The 21,906-nt window shown below is 43.9% G+C and overlaps 2 protein-coding genes across 3 annotated transcripts; both read right to left on the bottom strand.

The window, feature by feature from the left end:
- Positions 1-1,237: 1,237 nt before the first annotated feature.
- Positions 1,238-11,439, bottom strand: ZSCAN26 (zinc finger and SCAN domain containing 26). 2 transcript variants are annotated; one of them, XM_036111024.2, is made up of 5 exons: positions 11,175-11,439; positions 10,752-10,833; positions 7,631-8,110; positions 7,203-7,320; positions 1,238-5,315 (listed from the first exon to the last, which is right to left on the bottom strand). In XM_036111024.2, exons 2-5 carry the CDS (start codon positions 10,782-10,784, stop codon positions 4,414-4,416), a joined length of 1,533 nt encoding a protein of 510 aa, XP_035966917.2. In that variant the 5' UTR covers positions 10,785-10,833; positions 11,175-11,439; the 3' UTR covers positions 1,238-4,413. The 2 variants fall into 2 exon arrangements, with proteins under 2 accessions (XP_035966917.2, XP_077911936.1); XM_078055810.1 differs by lacking the exon at positions 10,752-10,833.
- A 4,002-nt stretch (positions 11,440-15,441) lies between these two features.
- Positions 15,442-18,340, bottom strand: NKAPL (NFKB activating protein like). Its single transcript, XM_036111033.2, has one exon. The coding sequence runs from the start codon at positions 17,047-17,049 to the stop codon at positions 15,838-15,840; it is 1,212 nt and encodes a 403-aa protein (XP_035966926.1). The 5' UTR covers positions 17,050-18,340; the 3' UTR covers positions 15,442-15,837.
- Positions 18,341-21,906: the final 3,566 nt, after the last annotated feature.

Below are 21,906 nucleotides of genomic sequence, written 5' to 3'. Positions count from 1 at the left end.
CAATTCACATGCAAGTAGATGTTCAACTTTGGCAGCAAAAGTATTCTTCTAAAACCCCTTAAAAAAGACTCATTTTGTATGCACCAGATTGTCAAATGTGCAAAAGAATAATTCCCAGGTTTGATGTGGGTATGGAAAAACGGGCATTTTCACAGACTGCTAACAGAAGGCACAGATTAGTATAACCCTTCTGGAGGGCAATCCGGCAAATGAATCAAAAGCCTTAGAAAATGTGCCTACCCCTTTGTCTCATTCATCCTACTTTCAGGAATTGAATGAAGGAAAAGAATTCTACAAAGTGAGCAAAGCTATTATGTCCAAGGATGTTTACTGAAGTGTTTGTGGTGACAAACTATAAACTAAACGACTAACAATGGGAACATACACCATAGAATATTGTGCAACCTATATTAAAATTATCTCCGGATGCTTGGGTGGCTCAGTTGGTTAAGCAGCTGTCTTCAGCTCAGGTCGTATCAGGGTCCTGGGTTCCAGTCCTGCATCAGCTCCCTGCTTAGCAGGGAGTCTGCTTTTCCCTCTCCCCCGCCCCTCCCCCTGCTTGTACTCTTGCTCACCCTCTCAAATAAAATCTTTAAAAAAATTTTTTTTAAATAAAAATAAATGATCTTCCATGAAGACTTTTAGTTATCTGGGTGTCTTAATCAGGGATTTTTGGGTTTATTTGTTAGCAAGGTTCAGAAACCCAATCAAAATGACTTAAAAGAAACCTTTAACAGAAGGAAACAGGGTGTTCCTTGGACTCCCAGGACCAGCTGGGAGTGTGATGGACCTCAGGAGCTGAGGGCCAGAGTCGTTTATCCTGAGTTGCGCTGAGCCTTCATAGGGTCCCAGCTTCAGGACTTGCTTTCATTCTTTTACTTCTCACTAGGCTGGTTTGTTTCTATTTGGTTTTTATGTGACCACAAAAATGGTTCCAGCTCTAGATCAGTTTCTTGTTCAAATGTCTAACAGAGATGAACCAGAATCTGTGACCCAATATCGAACTTCTGGGGGTATCCAAATGACCAAGCCTGGCTTAGGGGTCCCCCACCCGATCCAAACCTCAGTGGTCAGAGAAGGGTCACATGGCAAGCTGCCCACCCAGGATCATGGCAGAACTGGTCTAGAATGGACTGGGCAGATAGGCAAATGGACTGTCCTTTTCTTTTACAAATCAAAACTGTTCATGATATGAAATCCAGTAGAAAAGTAAAGTGTTTCTACGCATAAAAAAAGATCAGTATCTCAAAATACTTTATTAAGGGATTATACCTGGCCCATGAAGCAGGATGATTTGCTTTCTTTACATTTTTCAAGGTTTTTACAAAATATATGAATTTCTATCATAATAAACAAGAGTTAATTTATTAAGAATTTATGAAGATAAACATGGACAATTATGATATTAAAAATTAAACAGAAATTATTAGTAATGACTAATCACAATTCGAGTATGTGTGTGTATATATGCACATTAAACAGTGATTATTTTTGACAGGTGAAAATTAGGGTGCTTTATTTTTCCCTTTCCTGTTTTTCCATACTACATTTATAATGGCACACTTATTAATAACTTTATCAGTTTTTTAAACAGGAGAGTGAACAGGAAATGAAGACAGACAAGTACCACTCTTTTTTGAACATTATAGGATACTATCCCAACAGAAAAGCTGATCAGTAGAAGATACTTTGCAATACAGCTCATCCTTTCTGGGTTGCTGCCCTCTGAATAGACTTTCAGCTTTCCTTCTAGAGCATCTATCATGTGTTACATTGCAAGCAAAACCTTCATCAAGATCTGTTGTAACATTTTGCCCTTTGTTCAATGTTTCTATAATCTTCAAGAATAGAAATGAAAAGCATGTTATTAAAATATACCTGTATCCAGGGGCACCTGCCTCTTGATTTCGGCTCAGGTCATTATCTCGGGGTCCTGGGCGTGGAGCCTGCTTGAGATTCTCTTGCCCCCACTCCCACTTACCCTCCCCATTAGGTATTGGTTGGTTAAGGTTGATTAGGTTGGTTAAGGTATCAAGGAATTTAGGAAACTTGTAATGCGTGTACTACAGAAGCACCACAAAGAAAGCTAAATTTTCCAGATATTTAAGGGTATATCACTCTTCATACTTTGACTCTTGTCGTCATTGCTTTTTCATGAGATTTTTTTCCTTTTTTTTTTTTTTTTTAAGATTTTATTTTATTTATGTGACAGAGAGAGACAGCGAGAGAGGGAACACAAGCAGGGGGAGCAGGAGTGGGAGAGGGAGAAGCAGGCTTCCTGCTGAGCAGGGAGCCCGATGTGGGGCTCGATCCCAGGACCCCGGGATCATGACCTGAGCTGAAGGCAGACGCTTAACGACTGAGCCACCCAGGCGCCCGTTTTTTCCTTCTTAACAGAGAAGGAAACAGACATTCTCTGTTCTTTCCTTCTAAAACAGAACAGAATCAAATAGATTTAAACTATGACACAGAGCTGAATGCTTAGGTACTGACCTCAGCACAGCCGTCAAGACACTTGGGAGAAAATCCCTGATATCAACTTAATTTTATTCATCGGCAGATTGAAAGACAGATAGCTTTACGACTCCCTAAGGAATGGAACATGACTGTTCCCATGAAATTCTTTAGTGCCACAAAAGTTGCACTGCTTCTACCACAGACTTGGTCCTCCTCCAGGAAATGGTATAACGGTGGCACCTGGTCACAGCGCACGCAGCAGGTGGGAAGTGGGTCAAAGACTGCAAAGTGCCTGTTCCAGCCTTCATGCTCCCCTTTCTTCCTAGTGACAGCAGCTTAGTTTTTGGCTGGGCACTCCGCAAACCACAACAAGACACGCTCTCCAGACTCCCCTTCCCAAGTTTTGGCCTGAGCATATGTGTGGAAGTGACTTCTGGGAGGCTGCTCACAGAGGGTTGGCCGAGCTGGGAGGCATCTTTCTCCTGCCTCTGTCTGCATTTTGCATGTGATGGCTGGAGCTTCAGCAGCTACCAAGCATCATGTGACAACCTCAGGACGGATGGTGTGCACCAGGATGTTGGAGCAGAAAAGCAGCAGGGTCCCTAGTGGTGTCATGGAACCACTTTATCAGTCCTGGGCTGCATGACTCCAGATTTTTCTACCTGAGAGAAAAACAAGCTTTTGTGAAGTCACTCCTCGTTTGTTTCTAAACTATGTGCAGATGCACCAAACCCTCAACAACACACGAGGGTTCATTCTCGTGGCTGAGACACTTTGTCCAGACACAATACCCTGTGCAGCTATGACAATCAGCAAGCAGTGATGGTTCAGGAGTGGACTCCCCGAAGCACAATCCTCTTCATCGTTACCAGGACAGTTTGGTATTCACAGTATAAAATCATGATCTCCTCCCAGCTGACTTTATTGACTTCCAAAGAATTCCAGAACAAGCAACATTTTAAAATTACATTATTAGGGGCATCTAGGTGGCTCAGCTGGTTAAGCATCTGACTCTTGATTCTGGTTCAGGTCATGATCTCAGGGTCCTGGGATCGAGCCCTGTGTCAGGCTCCGTGCTCAGCAGAGAGTCTGCTTCTCTCCCTCCGCCCTCCCCCCTGCTCATGCTCTCTCTCTCAAATAAATAAAATCTTTAAAAAATAAATAAAAAATAAAATAAAATTGCATTATCAGTATTAAATGGAAAAAGTCTAATTTCTTTCCCCACTTACTAAACAGTGTCTATGCAGGAGCCAACTATCCTGGCACCGGAGTTATCAAGGAAGACAGCTGCTACCTGAATTCATTCAAATGACTTATGAAATGTCTTCCACACTTTAAGTAAAACCTTGATTTCCAACTTGAATCAGTGAAGTATTGTGGCAAGAATGGGGTGGGAAGTGGTCAAATTAAATTTTCTTTGCTTTCCAAAATGCTTCTGCTGACTGGGGGTGGGGAAAGTGGGGGGGATGCCAGTAGGGGTTGGTTAGTAAAACCAGTGGGGGAAAATGCCCACCATTAACCTGCACTCTGAGAGTGGTGTATTTCCAAACATCATTAGTTTTATTTTATAGCTGTTGCTGTAGCAGATGCAAAAATATTGACCTGCTCTTGTTCTGTTCAAGCCTATAAATCCGTGGATACTTGACTGACTCACTGCTGACTTCAAAGCCCTCAATCATGAGGCTCTCTACTACTTGGGAGGTGTGCAATCATGCATTTACCATGTTAAAGGCTCAGAGAAGTCCTGCAGTGAAGAATGTTGCTTTGCTTGTTCCCACAGTCCCATCGAGGATCAAATCATTCTGGTCCAAGGCTGAGCACAAGTGAAGGGACAGAGCCTCCCGCTTGGCCCCCTGGAGTTCTCTGAGGCTAGAATTGGCTGGAGTGACTCTTCCTAAAGTGCTGTTTGCTTGTCAACATACTGTCCGTCATGTTCCTTGCAGAGAGGATGCCCCATCAAGCCAGACTGTGTTTGTGGTGATATCTCTGATGCTGAAAAAGACCCGACCTCTGCCTGAAGGCTTCGCCACATTCATTACACTCATAGGGTTTTTCTTCGTTGTGGATTCTCACGTGCTGAGCCAGGTGGGAGTTCAGTCGGAAGGCTTTCTGGCATACGGCACACTTAAAAGGCTTTTCTCCAGTGTGAATCCTGTGATGGCGAATAAGGTCCGAGGTCAAACTGAAGGCTTTCCCGCACTCGTTACAGCGATGGCTTCTGGAGTGGCTGTGGATTCTCTGGTGGTGGGTGAGGAAAAGGGCCTGACTGAAGGTCTTCCCACACTCCTTGCACTCACAGGGCTCCTCCTGACTGTGAATTCTCTGGTGTCGGTTGAGGTGGGAGCTGCGCCTGAAGTTCTTCCCACAATGGATGCACAGGTAAGGTTTCTCTCCAGTATGGATTCTGACGTGTTCCAAAAGGCCTGCATTCTGGCTAAAGACCTTTCCACACTCTTTGCACTGATAAGGCTTCTCTCCAAGATGGATTTTCTGGTGCCTGACAAGGTGTGAACTTCTCTGAAAGGCTTTCCCACACTCGTGACACTGATGACCTTTCTCTCTAGAATGGATTTTCTGATATGCAGTAGGACTAGGACTCTGACAAGCCTCAGATTCACAGAGCTTCCCTTGTGTGTGTGTCCCTTCGTGTCTAATCAGGTCTGAGCGCTGGGTGAATCCCTCCCCACAGTCTGAGCATTTATATTCAGTCTTCTCCTTGGGCTTGACCTGCTGCCCTTCCAAGTTAGGGTCCTCATGACGAGGTTCTATGGGTTCAGATACTTTCCCAGATGATTCCACTCCTCCACAAGAATCTGTCTCTACCACCATCTTCCCATTCTCAATCTTTGTCTCCTCATCTGAAACATTAAATATATACTACCAATTACTTGTTTTTTGATGCTTAGGGAAGGGAATCTGCAATTAGGAGGAATAAATTTAAATCACGCCATGTGTGCCAAGTGGAAATGTTGTGGATGCTTGCATCTGCACAGAATATACACGCAATGGTACACAAGAAATTGTTAACAGTGGCTGCTCGGGGGAGGATGGGGACTGTGGCAGGAGGCAGCTTATCTTAAATGGTTTGAACTTGATCATGTGACATACACACAGCACACAAAGTTAGCAAGCAAGCAAACAGTCTCAAAGGGCATGGCTGTACATTCTTGAAAATGGTTTGTCAGCTGGAGTATAAAAAAGCAAGGCCAACTGAGGGCCCTGGGGCCAATAAGAAAGAGAAAGTACTGGAAATGAAGAAATGCAGACACAGAACCCATTTTATCACTGATTGGCTGTGTAATCTAAACCCTCTGGGCTCACTGTCCTCACCAACAGATCAAAGCCACTGGGTTTTACCCTCAAGGGTAACATGAAGTTCACAAAAATGTCTTGAACTGTCCTGATCTCCTTGGACAGCAGCAGTTGCTTTCCTGTGTGGCTCAACAGATACCGAGTATCTTGATGTTGTAGTAATTTGCTCATATGTCTGGTATGTGAAAGAGCGTAAGCAATGTCTGTTGAATAAAACCCAAGCTCAGACACACAGGCACAGGTGGGTGAGTAGAATGGGCCTTCCAAGGCCAGGAACCTGAATGAGGACGCAAAGTTGGAATGAGACAGAAAGCAGGAGAGAGAGGTCCTCAGCAGCACCAATAACAAGCTAGTGCAAGTTCATGACCGTGAGCCACATAAAGGCAGCAGATCAACTGCAAAGGGAGAGCACATGAGAGCCAAAGGAAACAGTGGAGGACTCGCAAGGAGAAGCCAGAGACAGCGACTCCGGTGCGAGGCACCTTGTGCACATCTTCCTGCAGCCGCGCACAGGGGAGGGAGGGCTTAAAGGAAGAGAGATCCTTTTCCAGCAATGATCTAATGACATAAACAACTAAAAAGCAGGGGCAGCTCTGAAACCGGAAAACGACCTAAACTTTGAGTGTAAAACAGCATTTTCAACAGACCGGGAGGGCAAGGGACAGTGTCAAGGATCTACTGTGACTATATTTACTTGTCATATTTAAAATATAAGCCCATCATGGGGCGCCTGGGTGGCTCAGTCGGTGAAGCACCTGCCTTCGGCTCAGGTCATGATCCCAGGGTCCTGGGATCGAGCCCCGCATCGGGCTCCCTGCTCAATGGGAAGCCTGCTTCTCCCCCTGCTCCTCACGCCGCTCATGCTCTCGCATGCGCTCTCTCAAATAAATAAATAAAATCTTTAAAAAAAAAATGTAAGGGACGGAAACAACAAAGAGGAATTTCAGTGACAAAGAAAATATAGTGAAAAACCAATCTAGGTGACATTTAGAAAGAAAAGACAGTAATAATACTACAACAACTTGAAGGACACAAGAAAAAATGAGCACTGGCCCACGTGGCTGGGGTTCTTTGCCTCGGGTGAGAAACCAGCGAACCTTGTTTCTTCACCCCCGTGGTAACTGGAGGAAGGAGGAGATGAAGGGTGGTATAGGAGAGGCTTTGGTTTCTGCTGAACAGAAGCACCAAGGAAAGGATGGGGGGAAATGTTTGGGGTGATAGTAATCCTCCAGACCTAGATTGTGGCGGTGATTAGATGACTGAGTTTTGTCACATTTGTGAAAACTCACTGACCCGGACACTTACAGAGTGATTTCTACCGTGTGTAGATTACACCTCAATAAACCCGACTCAAAACAAACACAAAAGCTGGGCCGCTGGAGGGGACGCCAAAGCCCAGCTGTCACACGCGAGAAGATGCAGCTGTTTCTTACCCTTCTCGTCTTCAGGCTTTGGGACGTCACGCTCAGCCTGGACCTGCGGCTCCCGCGCTGCTTCCACAGGGGCCGCCTCCTCTGCGAGCATCTTCTGCTTCTTTGCCTGGTCTGGGCCCTAGGGACGGTTATGTAGGCACAGTTAGGGACATGTGGGCTCAGGCGGAAACTGTTCAGGAAACACTTCCACGCGAGGAAGGAGTAGAGAAACCAGGGGTCGGGGGGGTGGGGAAAAGCGGCTGGGGAATCAGCACGTTCAGTTCATCCCTGCAGACAGCAGGGGAGGCTGACCTACAGCTTCGAGCAGCCAGACTGGAAAGAAACCGAACCAAAGCTTAGCAGTTCTCCTGCTACTGAGCTCATGCCCACCTGTCCGGCCCAAGGTCTCAGCTCCTGCTTTTCTGCAAAAGAACGAATCTGCTCCTTACCACATGTTGTCCTGCTTCTCCAAGCTCTAGCTGCAAATCCTCCAGCACAGTCACCACCTCGTCCCCGCTCTCCGGGTGCTGCTCCCGCACCCGGGCCTGCAGCTCGTCGGGCAGGATGGTCAGGAACTGCTCCAGCACCAGCAGCTCCAGGATCTGCTCCTTGCTGTGCGTCTCGGGCCGCAGCCACTGACGGCAGAGCTCCCGGAGCCGGCTCAGCGCCTCGCGGGGTCCTGTGGTCTCTTCATATCGCAACTGCCTGAACTGTTTGCACAGCGGTTCTTGTCCAAGGCCGGTGCTGTTTCCTGGCAGCTTGAATCCCTGTTCCCAAGTAGAGCAGGGATCCTCCTTCACTGTCCGAAGCCCCTCCTTCTTCAGATTCAGAGGAGCTGGGGAATGGGCATTAGCCAGTGCTGTCGCCATCCCCAGCGTCAGCCGGCTTGCGCTCTCTGCCCCGGAGAACTTCCTTTTCACCGTCTCCTCCTGAAAATGTAAAAACAAGAATCACAGAAACAGGTGGCTCAGTCGGTTAAGTGTCTGCCTTCGGCTCAGGTCATGATCCCAGGGTCCTGGGATCGAGTCCCACATCGGGTTCCCTGCTCAGTGGGGAGTCAGTCTGCTTCTCCCTTTCCCTCTGCCCCTCCCCTTCCCCCCAATCTCAAATAAATAAATAAATCTTTACCAAAAAAAAAAAAAAAAAAAAAAAGAATCACAGAAACAGTAGCTGTAGTAGTAACAGTAACCACAGCAATACACCTTTGCTGGGTTCATACAATTCCAATAATTACTATCAATTTCTTTCTCTCCAAAACAACCATTCCTAAAAACGGAACACACATACAAAATGAGAAAACTTTGTTCTACACAAGATTGCCAGCTGACAGAGCAGGAATAATAAATCTGAAAAGATCACCATTTTGCAGCTTGATGAAATAACTAATTGAACCAAAGACCACAAATGGGTAAAGTCACTGGGCAAAAGGAGTGGGGGAAAGGACATTCTCACAGTCTCCAAGAACCACCATGCTGACTGCTTATTAATTACAAAAAAAATGGAGACATCTGGAAGCCATAAACAAATGATCAAGCCCAGCAACACCAACAGTCAGACAACTGACCTTGTGCCTTATCACTTACGCAGCATTTTTACTAAATGTTTCATATGAATCTAATGAGGAGACTTTCAGATAAATCCTGAATGCAGCTCATCTACAACAGTCAATTTCACAAGAATAAAAAGAGGCATTGTTCTGGATTAAACAGACACCTAAATTAATTGTGAAAATTGGCTCTTGGGTTTAAAAACACTATAAAACCTGGTTGGGCTCCAAATACAGTTTGCTGTATATAGTCCTGGATGTGGACGGTAACTCCCACCAGATACATATATATATATTGGTCAAAAAATGGACTTAAAATTTAAAAAGTCAAATTCTGTTTTTTTTTTAAAGATTTTATTTACTTATTTGACAGAGAGAGACACAGCGAGAGAGGGAACACAAGCAGGGGGAGTGGGAGAGGGAGAAGCAGGCCTCCCGCGGAGCAGGGAGCCCGATGCAGGGCTCGATCCCAGGACCCTGGGACCATGACCTGAGCCGAAGGCAGACGCTTAACGACTGAGCCACCCAGGCGCCCCAAATCCTACTGTTCTTAATAGAAATGAAAAAGTCAAAGAAAGTGATGATTATTAACCAGAAATAAAAGTTTGGTATTACAACGGTTAATTTTATGTGAAAACTTGATTATGGGGTGCCTAGATATTTGGTCAAACATTATTCTGGGGGTTTCTGTGAGGGTGTTTTGGGATGAGAGTAACATTTACATCAGTGGACTGAGTAAAACAGACGCCCCCTATAATGTAGGTGGGCTTCGTCCAATCAGTTGAAGGTCTCAATAGAACAAAAAGGCTGACTCTCCCCCAAGTAAGAGAATTCTCCCTGCTTGACTGCCTTCACACGGGGACATCAGCTTTTTTCCTGCCTTCGTACTCAAATGGAAACATCGGCTCTTCCTGGATCTCGAGACTGCTGGCCTTCTACTTCCTACTGTCCCTGCACCATCGGATCTCCCGGTTCTCAGGCCTTCAGACTCAGAATGGAACTAAACCATCGGCTCTCCTGGGTCTCCAGCTCACTGACTCACCCTGCAGATCTTGGGGACTTGCCAGTCTCTGTAATTTCATGAACCAATTCCTCATAATTAATCTGTCCCTACGTGTCTATGTCTATGTATTTCCTACTGGTTCTGCTTCTCTGGAGAACTCTAATACAGATACATAGCATAGATTGCTGAATTAGTGGTGGTCATTTCTATGACATGACTAAATGCATCAAACACAATATAATAAATAATATGGTAAATGGACCCTTCCAGCCTACTTTCACATCTTGTGCATCAGATCAATCAAGATCTATTGATTCTGCCTAAATAGCTCTCAAATCTATTCTCTCCTCTTCATCCCCCTTGCCACCATCTCCTCCTATCCAGACTACCGTGACTGATCTTTCTGACTCACCAATCTATTTCCCACACTGCAGTGATATTTCTAAAGAGAAGATAGGACTCTATCTCTGCTGTGCGTTTACTGCATTTAGTGACTCATCACTACCCTTAGTATCAAGTTAAAGACATCTAATATGGCTTAAAATTTTCTTATGATCTAATGAACTTTCAGTTCCTCAAATTTATGATACTCTTTCCTGTTCCTGGGTCCTTCCACATCAAACACTCTTCAACTCACCAATTTTTTTTCTCATTAGTGCCCATATACCCTTCATGTCTCAGCTAATAAAACAATAAGCCAACACAACTGTTTTATGTATTTTATGAGTATTAATGCATTTAATCTTCACACAACTGTATCAAGACACAGTTGCCAACTTCATTGCACAGAGAAGGATACTGAGACATGGAGAGTTTAATAACTTACACAAGATCCCAAAGCTCAACCTCAGATCTTTCCTCCAAGAGCTCTTAAACCCTTGGACTTTGCCTTCTCGCTCTCATAACCCACATCTGACCCAACAGCAAAGACCGCTGGCTCCGCCTTCCAGGTAGATCATTAATCTGACCACGACTAACCACTTCTACCATCATGCAAGTTCAAGACAGCCGCATCTCCTACCTGAATTACTTGCAAGAGTTTCCCTGATTCCATTCTTGCGGCCTTACGGTCTTATCTCGTCGTGAGTTCCCAGCTATAGACGCTTTAAAACATAAATCAGATCATGTTTTCCCTCTGCTTAAAATCCTCCAAAAATTCCTCACACCAAGAAACGACCAAATTACTTCCACAATAAAACGCCCACTTCTACACACCTCCTCCCGCTCCCCAGCCTCTCGATACCGTCCTCTACGCACCCCGCCCCCGTTCATCACGGTCGGGTCTACATTCCCGGGCTCCTTGCTATTCCTCGGGAATGCCAAGCAAGCTTGGAGGCCTTTGCACTTGCTGTTCCCTCTGCCTGACCGCGCGTGCCCCCAGAGGCCACACAGGTCTTTTCATGTTCTTCAGGTTTCTGCTCAAGCACTACGTTCTAAGGCTTACCTTCCACACCTGTTTAAAATTGCGCTCAACGGATGAAACAAGTGCAGCCTAAGCTGGGCCCAGGCAGCAGATCCGCAGCTTCAGGACGCCCCCGGCCCCCTACCCGGCCTGCGGGCCATCTGTCGCAGAAAGCTTCTCTGCGCCTAGGGCACCAGCCGCTCCCCAGCCCGGGTCTGCAGGGCCTTCCCAGACGGGGCGCACACACCACGCACCCAGCACCGCCCGGGATCCTCGCCCAGCGCCAACGTCCGCTCCCCAGCGCACCGTCGCCTCCGCTCTAGGCACGCGGGAGGACAGCGGCTCGATGGTGTCCGGCTTCCGGCGCGCGGCAGGGGGCGGAGCTGCGGCAGGGGCGGAGCTGCGGCAGGGGCGGAGCTGCGGCAGGGGCGGAGCTCCGCCCACTGGCGGCGTGCAGGGGCGAGCGCGGGCGGCCCTCGTTTGCGCGCCGAAGGTGATTTTATTAAGGGGAAAACAGGCCCGCTCGGTTAACTGTTACCATGAACAACCAGCATTTCTACTTTGCTCACTCACAAATTAAACACAGACACGTACCTTTCCATTTCTCCCCAATTTAAAAAGTCGTCAAACACAACGGCAAAAATAAATGTCACCGTATCGGCGTTTTTTTTCTTTTTTTTCGTAGTATCAAAGAATTGAAGATTAAATTGAACAATGAAAATATATTTGTATTGAAATATTTAAGGTAATGGAAAATTAAGTAGATTACTAGAAAAGTATAATCAGCAATACTTTGCAGGGAATGTAGGTTTTAGGGGGAAAAAAACATCAGATATCACTTTACAAAATTCTACAGAAGAAAAGAGAAATATTCCTTCTTATTCACCTTACCAAAAACTGTTTTTTAGTCTTTGAATAAAATAAATCCTTTTAAAAATCTAAACAACTTCTGTTTAATTAGTTGATAGTTTTGAAATATCATTAAATATACTAATCATTATTTTATGACAGGTAATTTATTCAGTGTTTTCAGCATTGAAATTATCACAGCAAAAGAAAAAAACATGTTTCATGACAACAAGGAGAGTTAACATTTCCTCCTTGGGTGCCAGAAGCTTGGAAGTATCTTTTAGAAACAGCAATTAAATATATTCACCTTAAAACTTCCTTAGGCAAACAAATGCAGTCAATGCAAATACTTTACTAATTAGAAGTTAACTTTTTTTTTTGACAGAAAACTCATATGTCTGATTTTCTTTCTTTCTAAAGAAGGGCTTATATATTTTTTGAAAATTATGTAAGAGATAAACATAAAATTTAATTTAAAAAGGAAGTAAATATATCTTAATTTACTGCCCCTTTCAAACTCTCTACCATGGCTGGCTTCTTAAACGTCACTCATAGTATCAAGGCTTAGATTGGCATTGTATTGAATAACCCATGAAAATCAAAATGTAGGGGCGCCTGGGTGGCTCAGTCATTAAGCGTCTGCCTTCTGCTCAGGTCATGATCCCAGGGTCCCCCAGCATCTGGCTCCCTGCTTGGCGGAGAGCCTGCTTCTCCCTCTCCCATTCCCCCTGCTTGTGTTCCCTCTCTCACTGTCTCTCTCTCTCTGTCAAATAAATAAAATCTTTAAAAAAAAAAAAAAAAAAAGAAAATCAAAATGTAGTTTAACAAAGCAGAGTTTTAAAAAAAATTCAAGGTCTGCATTTTTAATTTAAGTAGTTATCTTTTGGAAGGGGTAGAGGTAGATAAGAATTAATAAAGATGCTATCTTACAGGACAGACTACATGTTGCTAATTTTAAAAATCAATTTTCAAATTTGAGGTTATCATTTTTCAGGATTATCCTTATTTTTGTAAACAAAATGGTGGTCCGTATGTTTCCATCAGGTCCATTTTTAAGATATTCAAAATGAAAGCTTCTTCTTCTATAGGATCTGTAGAGGCCCTATTGCATTACAAGTCATGCCACCATGCTATAGCATAAGATAGCAGTTCTTATCTTTTTGTAATGATGCTTTCTGCTTTTCTCTCGGCTTCCACATATTCAGCAAAATATTATTCATTATTCTGAATTTTAAATAGAAAATTATGTGACCAGTGATTGTTCTAAACAATAAAAAACCTACAAATGAGTCCAATAAACTTAACCCATAGTTTTATATTAGGAAATCTGTAACTTTAAACCATCATATGAATAAACTAATAAAGAAAAATCCGAGGGGCGCCTGGGTGGCTCAGTTGGTTAAGCATCTGACTCTTGATTTCAGCTCAGGTCATGATCTCAGGGTTGTAAGATTGAGCCCCATGTTGGGCCCTGCACCCAGTGGGGAGTCTGCTTAAGACTGTCTCTCCCTCTCCCTCTCCCCCCCCCCAGACCCGCTCATGCTCTCTCTCTCTAAAAAAAAAGAAAGAAAGAAAAAATGAAACGCCATTTTTCACCTATTAGATTGGCAAAGATCAAAAGGTTTAGAAGTACAATATTGTTGGTGATGTAGGTGTGTAAACTGGTACATCTTATTTACAAAGCAATGTGGCAAAATCTATTAAAATGTAAAAGCACATAGAACATGTGACATTCTTAGATTTTTCCTGACCACCCTATCAAAAACCTCCCCCTATTATTGTCTCTACTCCCTTATTTTCTTCACAGCATGCCGCAATTAATACATATTTGTCTGGTAGTTTTTAAAGGTCTGTCTCCTCCAGTAGAATGTAAAATTCTGTTGGGATGGCAAGGATCAAACTCAACTTGCTCTCTGGTTTATATCCAGTACCTGCCATAGCGCCTAGCATATAAAAAGCACCTAATAAATATTTTCCATTTAATCCAAGAACTCCACTTATAGGTGGCCATTTTTAGATGATCCAAATAATTCTTTTTGACCCAAGAATTCTATTTCTAGATGAGAATGTTACAGATAATATTCTCACATACCCACAAAGATTTTCACTTCAGTACTGTGTAATTGCAAAACATAAGAAACATCTTAAACATCCAATAAAATGTGGTCCTTTCATTCAATAGAACATTATAAAGTCATTAAAAAGAATAAGGTATATTTATATACATTGATTAAAACATCTCCAAGATGTATTAAGTGAAAAAAGCAAGGTGTAAGTTCATGGGTGAAATGTGGTATGGTTTGTTTCTAAAGATAGAAATATACATATGTAACGTTGGCTTTTACCAGTGCTCCCCAATACTCTGGGGAAATTCTCAAGGTAGTGTGGTCCAGTGCCAATCAAGTCATCTACTAGGATGAAGGTGCCCTTCCACCTCATACTGCCCTGTGAGATTATAGAACCCCACCCCTTCACCCTCAGCTCTGTGGGGCTTAGTAGGGTCTTGAGCCTTGAAAAGGGGGTCCCCTTTGCAAATGAGATAGTTTGCTTAGCGATGAAATGAAGTCTTAGGATCCAGGCAGATGTCACTGGATGACAATGAAGGCTTTATCATGGACCATGAGTGGAGCTCACTCTAACGTCTTCTCTAACACTGGAGCTAGCCAGCCTTTCAATGCTAACTTTGTTGTCCGTGAGGTCCCTCCTGATCTGATCTTTTCGTGAACTCCACCAACTTCATTCTTAATACCTTCTCATTTTTTTTCTTTCTCCTCTTAGTCTAAGGTGGCACCTAATCTACTCTTTGGAAGACCCAAGCACAATGGACCTTCATCTTTTCTTTTCAGATCTATTTTGATGGATAAACCCTATGTCCCCTTCAGCCAGGTATTCCCTAATAGTCAAAAGCAAGCTTCAAGAAAATTTTGGCTTTCAGCACATGTACTGTGTTTTTTAGAAATCATTCAAAACTATAGTGGGCATTTGTTGGTTGCCTATACACCTTCCCAACATTACCCTGATTTTCATTCAGGTATCCACTTCTTCCCCATGTAGCCTATAAATTGACTATACTCACAGCTCCAGGAGTAGGCCTATCTCCGTGACAACAGTACCTTTTATGAGAGTGGGCATGTGACCTAAGCTAATCCAATTAGGGTCATCTCAGGATTCTTGTTTGGAATGCCAAGACAGAAATGTTTTCGCTCCTCAGAGGTGGACCAGGAAGTATATAACCAAACTCAGGACCTTTGGCAACCCTTTTGTTATTTAAGGGAAACCAGGCTACGGAGGAAAATGACCCATGGAGAGAAAAAAGTCAAGGTCCCATAAAGCCATGCAGGAAACCCATTTTCCTGCAGGGCTTTTCAGTTACACGAACCAATAAATCTCCTTTATTTTTTAACTCAATCTGTTAACTGCAACCAGAAATATACACTCATTTGAATCCTTTGTTCTTTCTGGGGTTTTTCTGGTCCTGCTAGGGGCAAATGAAGGGCTCCATGAAGCCCTTCAAGAGAGAGGTCAGGGTCAACAGGGAAAATAATCTTCAGGTTAATAACTCCAACCTTTAACCTGCAACGTGCAAGGTTGCAACGTGCAATCTCATCAAGAAGAGATTTCTTTGAGGAGAAGAATCAGGGACTAGGATGAAAGACCTTTTATTAACTCTCCAACTGTAGTATTTGAATATTTGTTAAGCCATGTGCACATATTAAATTAAAAGTAACAAAATAAATTGTTAAAGAGATCTCAAACAGCAGCTTTTTCTTGAAGGACTTTCTAACAGAGTAGATACGGTAGCACCATGAAGTCTTTTCACACTATTTTGGTCATATAAAATTGTTGTTAAAAGTCCTTACTTGTCATCTCTCCCTTTTGTCTTCCTGTACACCATCTCTCGGAAACTGGCTAGAATCTTATTCTCTCTCCTCCGTCTCTCTTCCTGGTTAAAGGATGCAAGGGCTCTCTTCTCATCAGCACTGTAGATCTGGTTCTCTTTACGCAGCCGTACAGCCTCCATCCTACGATGCCTGCTACCACTCATAACATAACCGGAGCATTCAAATAAAGCAATCTCTTCACTCGTCAGCCCAATTTCACCTCTTCGTGGGATTCGCTTTCCAGCTCTTACATACTCAGCCATGGCTGCACCTTCACCTGGGAGCAGAGCATGGCCATAGTTCAAAGGTTTCTCATCTTGGGAGGTGTGTATTACAGGTGCTTCCGGACCTATCAGATCCAGGGTATCTGCAACCTTTGACTGCCCAATCCAGGTATCTTCCGGCAACTCCCCTTCTGAATCTTCAAAGCTCGAGTCACTGGATTCTTTTTTAGTCTTCTTATTCTTCTTTTTCTTGTTTTTTTTACCCCTGTGTTTCTTTTTCTTCTCCTTCTTCTTGGCTTTTTTGGCTCTCTTTTTATCATCATCAGAGCTAGAATCAGTGTCGGAGTCTGAATTCCCATCACTATTATCAGCATATTTCCTATGCTTCCTTTTGGACTTTTTCTTTCTTTTTTTCTTGCTTTTTGAACGACTGGTCTTCTTCCTTTTTCCCTCGGAGCTGGAGTCTGAACTGCTGGTCTTCTGAGTCTTGACCTCGTCATCCTCCACGGGGGTGTGCTCATCAGAATCCGGCTCAGGAAACTTTGGCGACAGCCCCCACACCTCAGGAGCTCCCAACTCCCCAATCCTCTCTCTCTCCCTCAGCCTCCTCTGCCGGAAGCTCTCCTCCTCCTCCTCCGCGTGCTCCTCCGCCCACTGCCGGTCGCCCGCATAGTCGTGGTGATGGTAGCGGTACCCGCCACAGTAGACGGAAGACGATGAGAACGCGTAGTTGCGGGACGCCGGGGCCGGCTCTCGACAGCGGCCAAGCGGGCAAGGGGCGCCAACGGCCGACCCTCCCCACGGAGGCCTGAGGCCCTCGAGGCCGCGGGAGTGAGAGCGGGCGCGGCCTCCCAACGGGGAGCGTCTGGCCTGCGCAGACGGCGGGCTCCCCGACGAGCTGCGTCGCCACCTCCGAGAGCCCGCGGTGTCCTCGACATAACGGGACCGGGACACCGGGGCCATGAGCCACGCCCTCACGGGCGATCCAAGGCCCGACGCCGGACAGTTACCACAGACACAGCGGCAGCCGGTACCGCCCACCCACCGAGGCGCTTCGGCAACGCCTCTGCCGCGACTTCCGCTTCCGGCGGATCGCTAGGCGAGGACGCGGCGCGCGCGGGCGCGGACGGGAAACGCCGGCAGCGGAGGCTTCTCTGGGGCAGTGGGTGGAGAGGGGAGGCGGGGCTTGTGGTTCGGCTCCGCCTCCGTGCCCTGAGCCCTGGGGTCGCGGAAGAGGAGTCTGTACCAGTGACCCCCCTACTGTTCAAACGTCTTCTACGCTGCTTGGACATTCGTCTTCGACCGTCTTCATACCCTTCGCTCCGCGCTCCCTTCGGCCCTCTTCATCATTGCCCCTTGGCGGAGGTTTCCTACGTCCCACGCTCCTTTTGTTGATCCTCAGAGAGGAACCTGTCCCCCATCTTCACGGAGGAAATACTTCACGGAGGAGTGGTGAATTGCAAACCCCACTCGTGCCTCCTGGAAGCAAGAACCAGAACTTCTTTTGGAAACGAAGTTTAAGCTCAGCCTCTGAGCCAAGTGAAGGCCAGAGTTACGATTTTAATCGCTTCTCGGCCTTTTGGGTAAGATCAAGTGTGATTTTAATTCTTAAATTCACAGACTTTTCTACCCCTGAAATGCAGGGAAGCATCCAACCCAGTCTTGTAGATGTCTCCTAACCTGGTTAATTTCTCCAGGAATTTTGTGATTGGGAACCACTTTCTGCACACACTTTGTTCACTCTCTGAAATGGTCAGCGTTTCATGCAAGATCATTTTCCTTTGATCTTGAAATGTACGTAGGCATACCATCATCTTGGTTCTCTATAGTTAAGTTGACCTCAGTTATTTGACAGACTTGTAAAGTGACAGAAAAGCTAAGTCAGAATTTAGAAATAGTGCTTTCCTGCTGCTAGGACTCTAAACAGTAAAGTGGGGAAATTAAATTGAATAGGATCAAATTAGATTTTTAGATGATATTTATAAGCAAGATGAGATGCTCACTATGGAAGTCAGCAACCTGCAAACCCTCAAATTTGATGTCAACATTCCCATTGCCTATCATTTCCTGTGCAGATATGCTAGGTATCATCCATGAGATGACTGCAGGAATAGGAATATATCCAGTAGAGGGCCTCCAAGCTAGCTGCTGACTCCTTCCTCCTGACCCTCTACTGAAGAAGTTCAGACACTGGGCTCCTACCCTGGAGTATTACAGTGGCTACAAGACCTCTGATCTTCACCCCTTGGGCAAGCAGTTGAACATCCTGCTGATTTTGCATCTTTGTACTAGGCTCAAGACTGTGCATTCCAAGTATTGTCACCAGGTCTTCTTTGAAGTCACCAAAATCTCTCCCTGGGTCATGTTGAAGCTGGAGGAGATTTTGAACTATTACTTATTCTGAGGCTTAGAATCAGCACTCTGGCAGCAGCCACCAGAGCCAGGCAGGCATTTAAATAGGCTGCATTTATTCTGTCTCTGAATTTGTCTTTTGATCACTTTGCTCCATTTTTACTCTTTGTCTTCCCAAACTGATAATGTTGTAAACATTTAAGTCTTTTAATGAAAGAAAATAAATTATTATAGTATTTGATTAGAAATTCAATAAAAATTATTTTTGTTAAAAGTAATAATACATTTTTTGTAAGACAGGTTTTCTAATGGGAAGAATGAAAAAATTGAGGAATAACATTTTGCTTAATTGGGGTACTACCATTATAAGGCAAACACAGCCATAGATAATATATAAATGAACATGAATGTGTTCTAATAAAACTATTTATAGACACTGAAATTTGAATTTCTGCAATTTTCACATCATATTCTTCTGATTTTTCCTCAACAATATGAAAATATAAAATAATTTCTTGCTCACGCCATACAAAAACAGGCAGTGGGCCAGTTTTGGTCTGTAGACAGTAGTTTGTTGACCCCTGACTTAGTAGAGAAAGCAGTGGTACAAAAAATATGCTGATAGGAATAAAAATAAATGCCTACCATATCTTTTTTGGGGGAGGGGCTTTTATTTTCTTAATTTTATTTATAGATGAGCAAATATTCATTCAGATAGAGCACAAAAATGTATTTGAAGATCTTTTTAAAAAAATGGTAGTTTTGGGGGCACCCTGGTGGCTCAGTCGGTTAGGTGCCCAACTCTTGATTTCAGCTCAGGTCATGATCTCAGGGTCCTGGGATCAAGCCCTGCGTTGGGTTCCATGCTCAGTCGGGAGTCTGCTTGAGGATTCTCTCTCTCCCTCTCCCTCTGCCCTTAGCCTTGCTTGTACACGTGGCTGCTCTCTCTCTCAAATAAATAAATAAATCTTAAAAGAAAAGAAAATAGGTAGTTTTTGAAATAGCAATACATTCTAATCATTAAGAAAAGCACCAGATGTTGAAAGCTCAGCTAAAATGAAATTGTTCTCATAGGTAATATCTTACTATCTTTCTCAAAATTGTTTTCCATAAATTTTCCCAGTGTGGCGGCTGCTGAGCCCAAGCCTCCAGGCAGGGGAACACAACCTGGGAAGAGCGCTGCCCACAGTCTGGGGCACCTACACGTGGGGGTTTTTTGTTTGTTTATTTTTACAATAAATGTACATGCAGTATTGTAAATGTATTTTTTTTATGATTTTGTGAAGGGTGGACTACGCCTGGGCCAGTGCTCCTAACCACCGTGCTGTTGAAGGGGCAACCCTACAGCGGTTTTAAAGCTGTATTCAACCTCTTCTCTGCACATTATCATTTTGTAGTGTTACTTTCTGTATTTTTAGACTTTGCCTTTTACTTTCTCCCTGATACATTTCCAGGCATCGCAAGGTCAAGAATCACACTTTTCATTTCTTTTGTGATTTCTCCCAAACTCCACTTTGTATCTGGGGTGAAATCAAATAAACATACCTGGATGAATGAATTAATCAGGGACCCTCTCACTGTAGAAACAAGACTCTTGCTTAAACGTGCAGTTTCTAAGAAAGAGACGGGTAGTGGAAGTTAGGAATAGAGTGTGAAGAGACATGAGGGAGACTCCTAGCAATGCCACTTCCTCACCAATGGAAGAGTCAGAGGAGATAAATATAAAAATGCTTAATGGATTCTAATGTTGTGTCTATACAGAGCCAGGAGTAGGGTGAGGCGGGAGAGGCACTGAGGGCCCAAATCTAAGGACACATCCACTCTCTTAAATTCTGTGACCTAAGTGCCTCTCTCACCTCACCCTACTCCCAGCTCTATAAACAATAGGTGTAGACAAAGGAGCATCCTATTTTTCCTGATGCAACATATAAAATAAATTCTGTTGAATCATCTATAGTCTCACACAGAGGATACAGAATTAGGAAAAAATACTGTATAATTTTGGAACTAGTACAGTTCATGTTGTAACAGTTTCATAAGAATCTATATGGTTGATTCCCTTAATACAAAGGATGGCAAAATACCTAACACGTAGGCATTTTTAAGGTTTCTATGCAGGTTGGAGAATTGTTTCTTCTCCATTGTTCTGAAGATTTCTATATACTGATGCCTAGAAGGGTCAGACCTGTCTCTAACAATTATAGCAACATCTCAGCTGTTACTTGGACACTTAATTTGATCTTAATATTTCCACTAAGGTGTGTCAGGATTAAGTTTTTATGTCTTTAAGCAATAAACAAGAAAAAATGTACCGTCTGAGGGACTTTTAGAGACCTCAGAGTTAAATCAAAGATACCTACTTATAGTTTTCAACATAATGAATATAATGGGGAAATATAAGCACTTGGTGTAATGTACTTCTTTCCCATGTTCTCAAATTCTATTTTCTACTCTCCTGAATCTTCAGGTATGACTGAAATTCCAGTCTTATTCATGGGACTCTAAATTCCCCGAGCTGAGAGCGTAACCCTTGTTACCTGGACAGTGACTAATGAATAGTATAGGTGAGGGGCATTGTTCATGAGTTCATGAGAAACAATAATGGGTAAAAATTTCACTGGATAACTGAAGCTCTGAATAACAAAGCTTCTAGTCCTAACTTTGCTACCAATTATGTGAGGAACTTGAGCAGCCCCTAAATTTCTCTGTGCTCAGCAGAGAAGTGAGTCTTTTAGTTTCTAGGGGACTTTAAAAGCTGATCATATTGGGGTCCTTGGCTGGCTCAGTCAGCAAGCATGGGACTCTTGGTCTTGGGGTTGTGAGTTTGAGCCCCATGTTGGGTGTAGAGATTACTTAAAAAATAAAATCTTAAAAAAAAGTTGATCATATCTTTAAAAGGTCATATAGCCATACTATCATTTTTTAATTTTCTCTGGCAGCAAGGTGACTGCTCCTCAACAGGTAAAAGCAGTGTAGGGGTTAAAATATGTCTACAGTGGGGCACCTGGTTAAAGTTAAGCATCTGCCTTCGGCTCAGGTCATGATCCCAGCGTCCTGGCACCCTTAAAGGCTTTTGGACTGAATTATTCAAGAAAGAAGTAGGACTTTGTATACTTAAAAAGCAAATTTCTGTGGAAAACTTCAAATATGTATAAGTGTAAAGAGCATATTACAGTGAACCCCTATGCCTCTCGCTCAACTTCAACAGCTATCGCGGTACCTTTCTTTGTGTGTTTTCTCTAGTTCTGAGTATTTTATTTATTAATTTTAGGTAGGCTCCATGCCCAGTGTGGAGCCCAACACGGGGCCCAAACTCAGAGCTTAAGACCTGAGCTGAGATCAAGAGTCTGAGGCTAAACTGAGCCACCAGGTGCCCCTAGTTCTGATTATTTTAAAGCAAATCCAGACATTATATCAGTACACCGACAAGTACCTCAGTATAAATTTCTATCAAATGAGGACTTTTTC

The sequence above is a fragment of the Halichoerus grypus genome, chromosome 9 (genome assembly GCF_964656455.1).
Source record: "Halichoerus grypus chromosome 9, mHalGry1.hap1.1, whole genome shotgun sequence".
NCBI classification, from domain to species: Eukaryota; Metazoa; Chordata; class Mammalia; order Carnivora; family Phocidae; genus Halichoerus; species Halichoerus grypus.
Note: the sequence above shows the minus strand (reverse complement) of the source record. Positions and strands in the feature narration are given on the sequence as shown.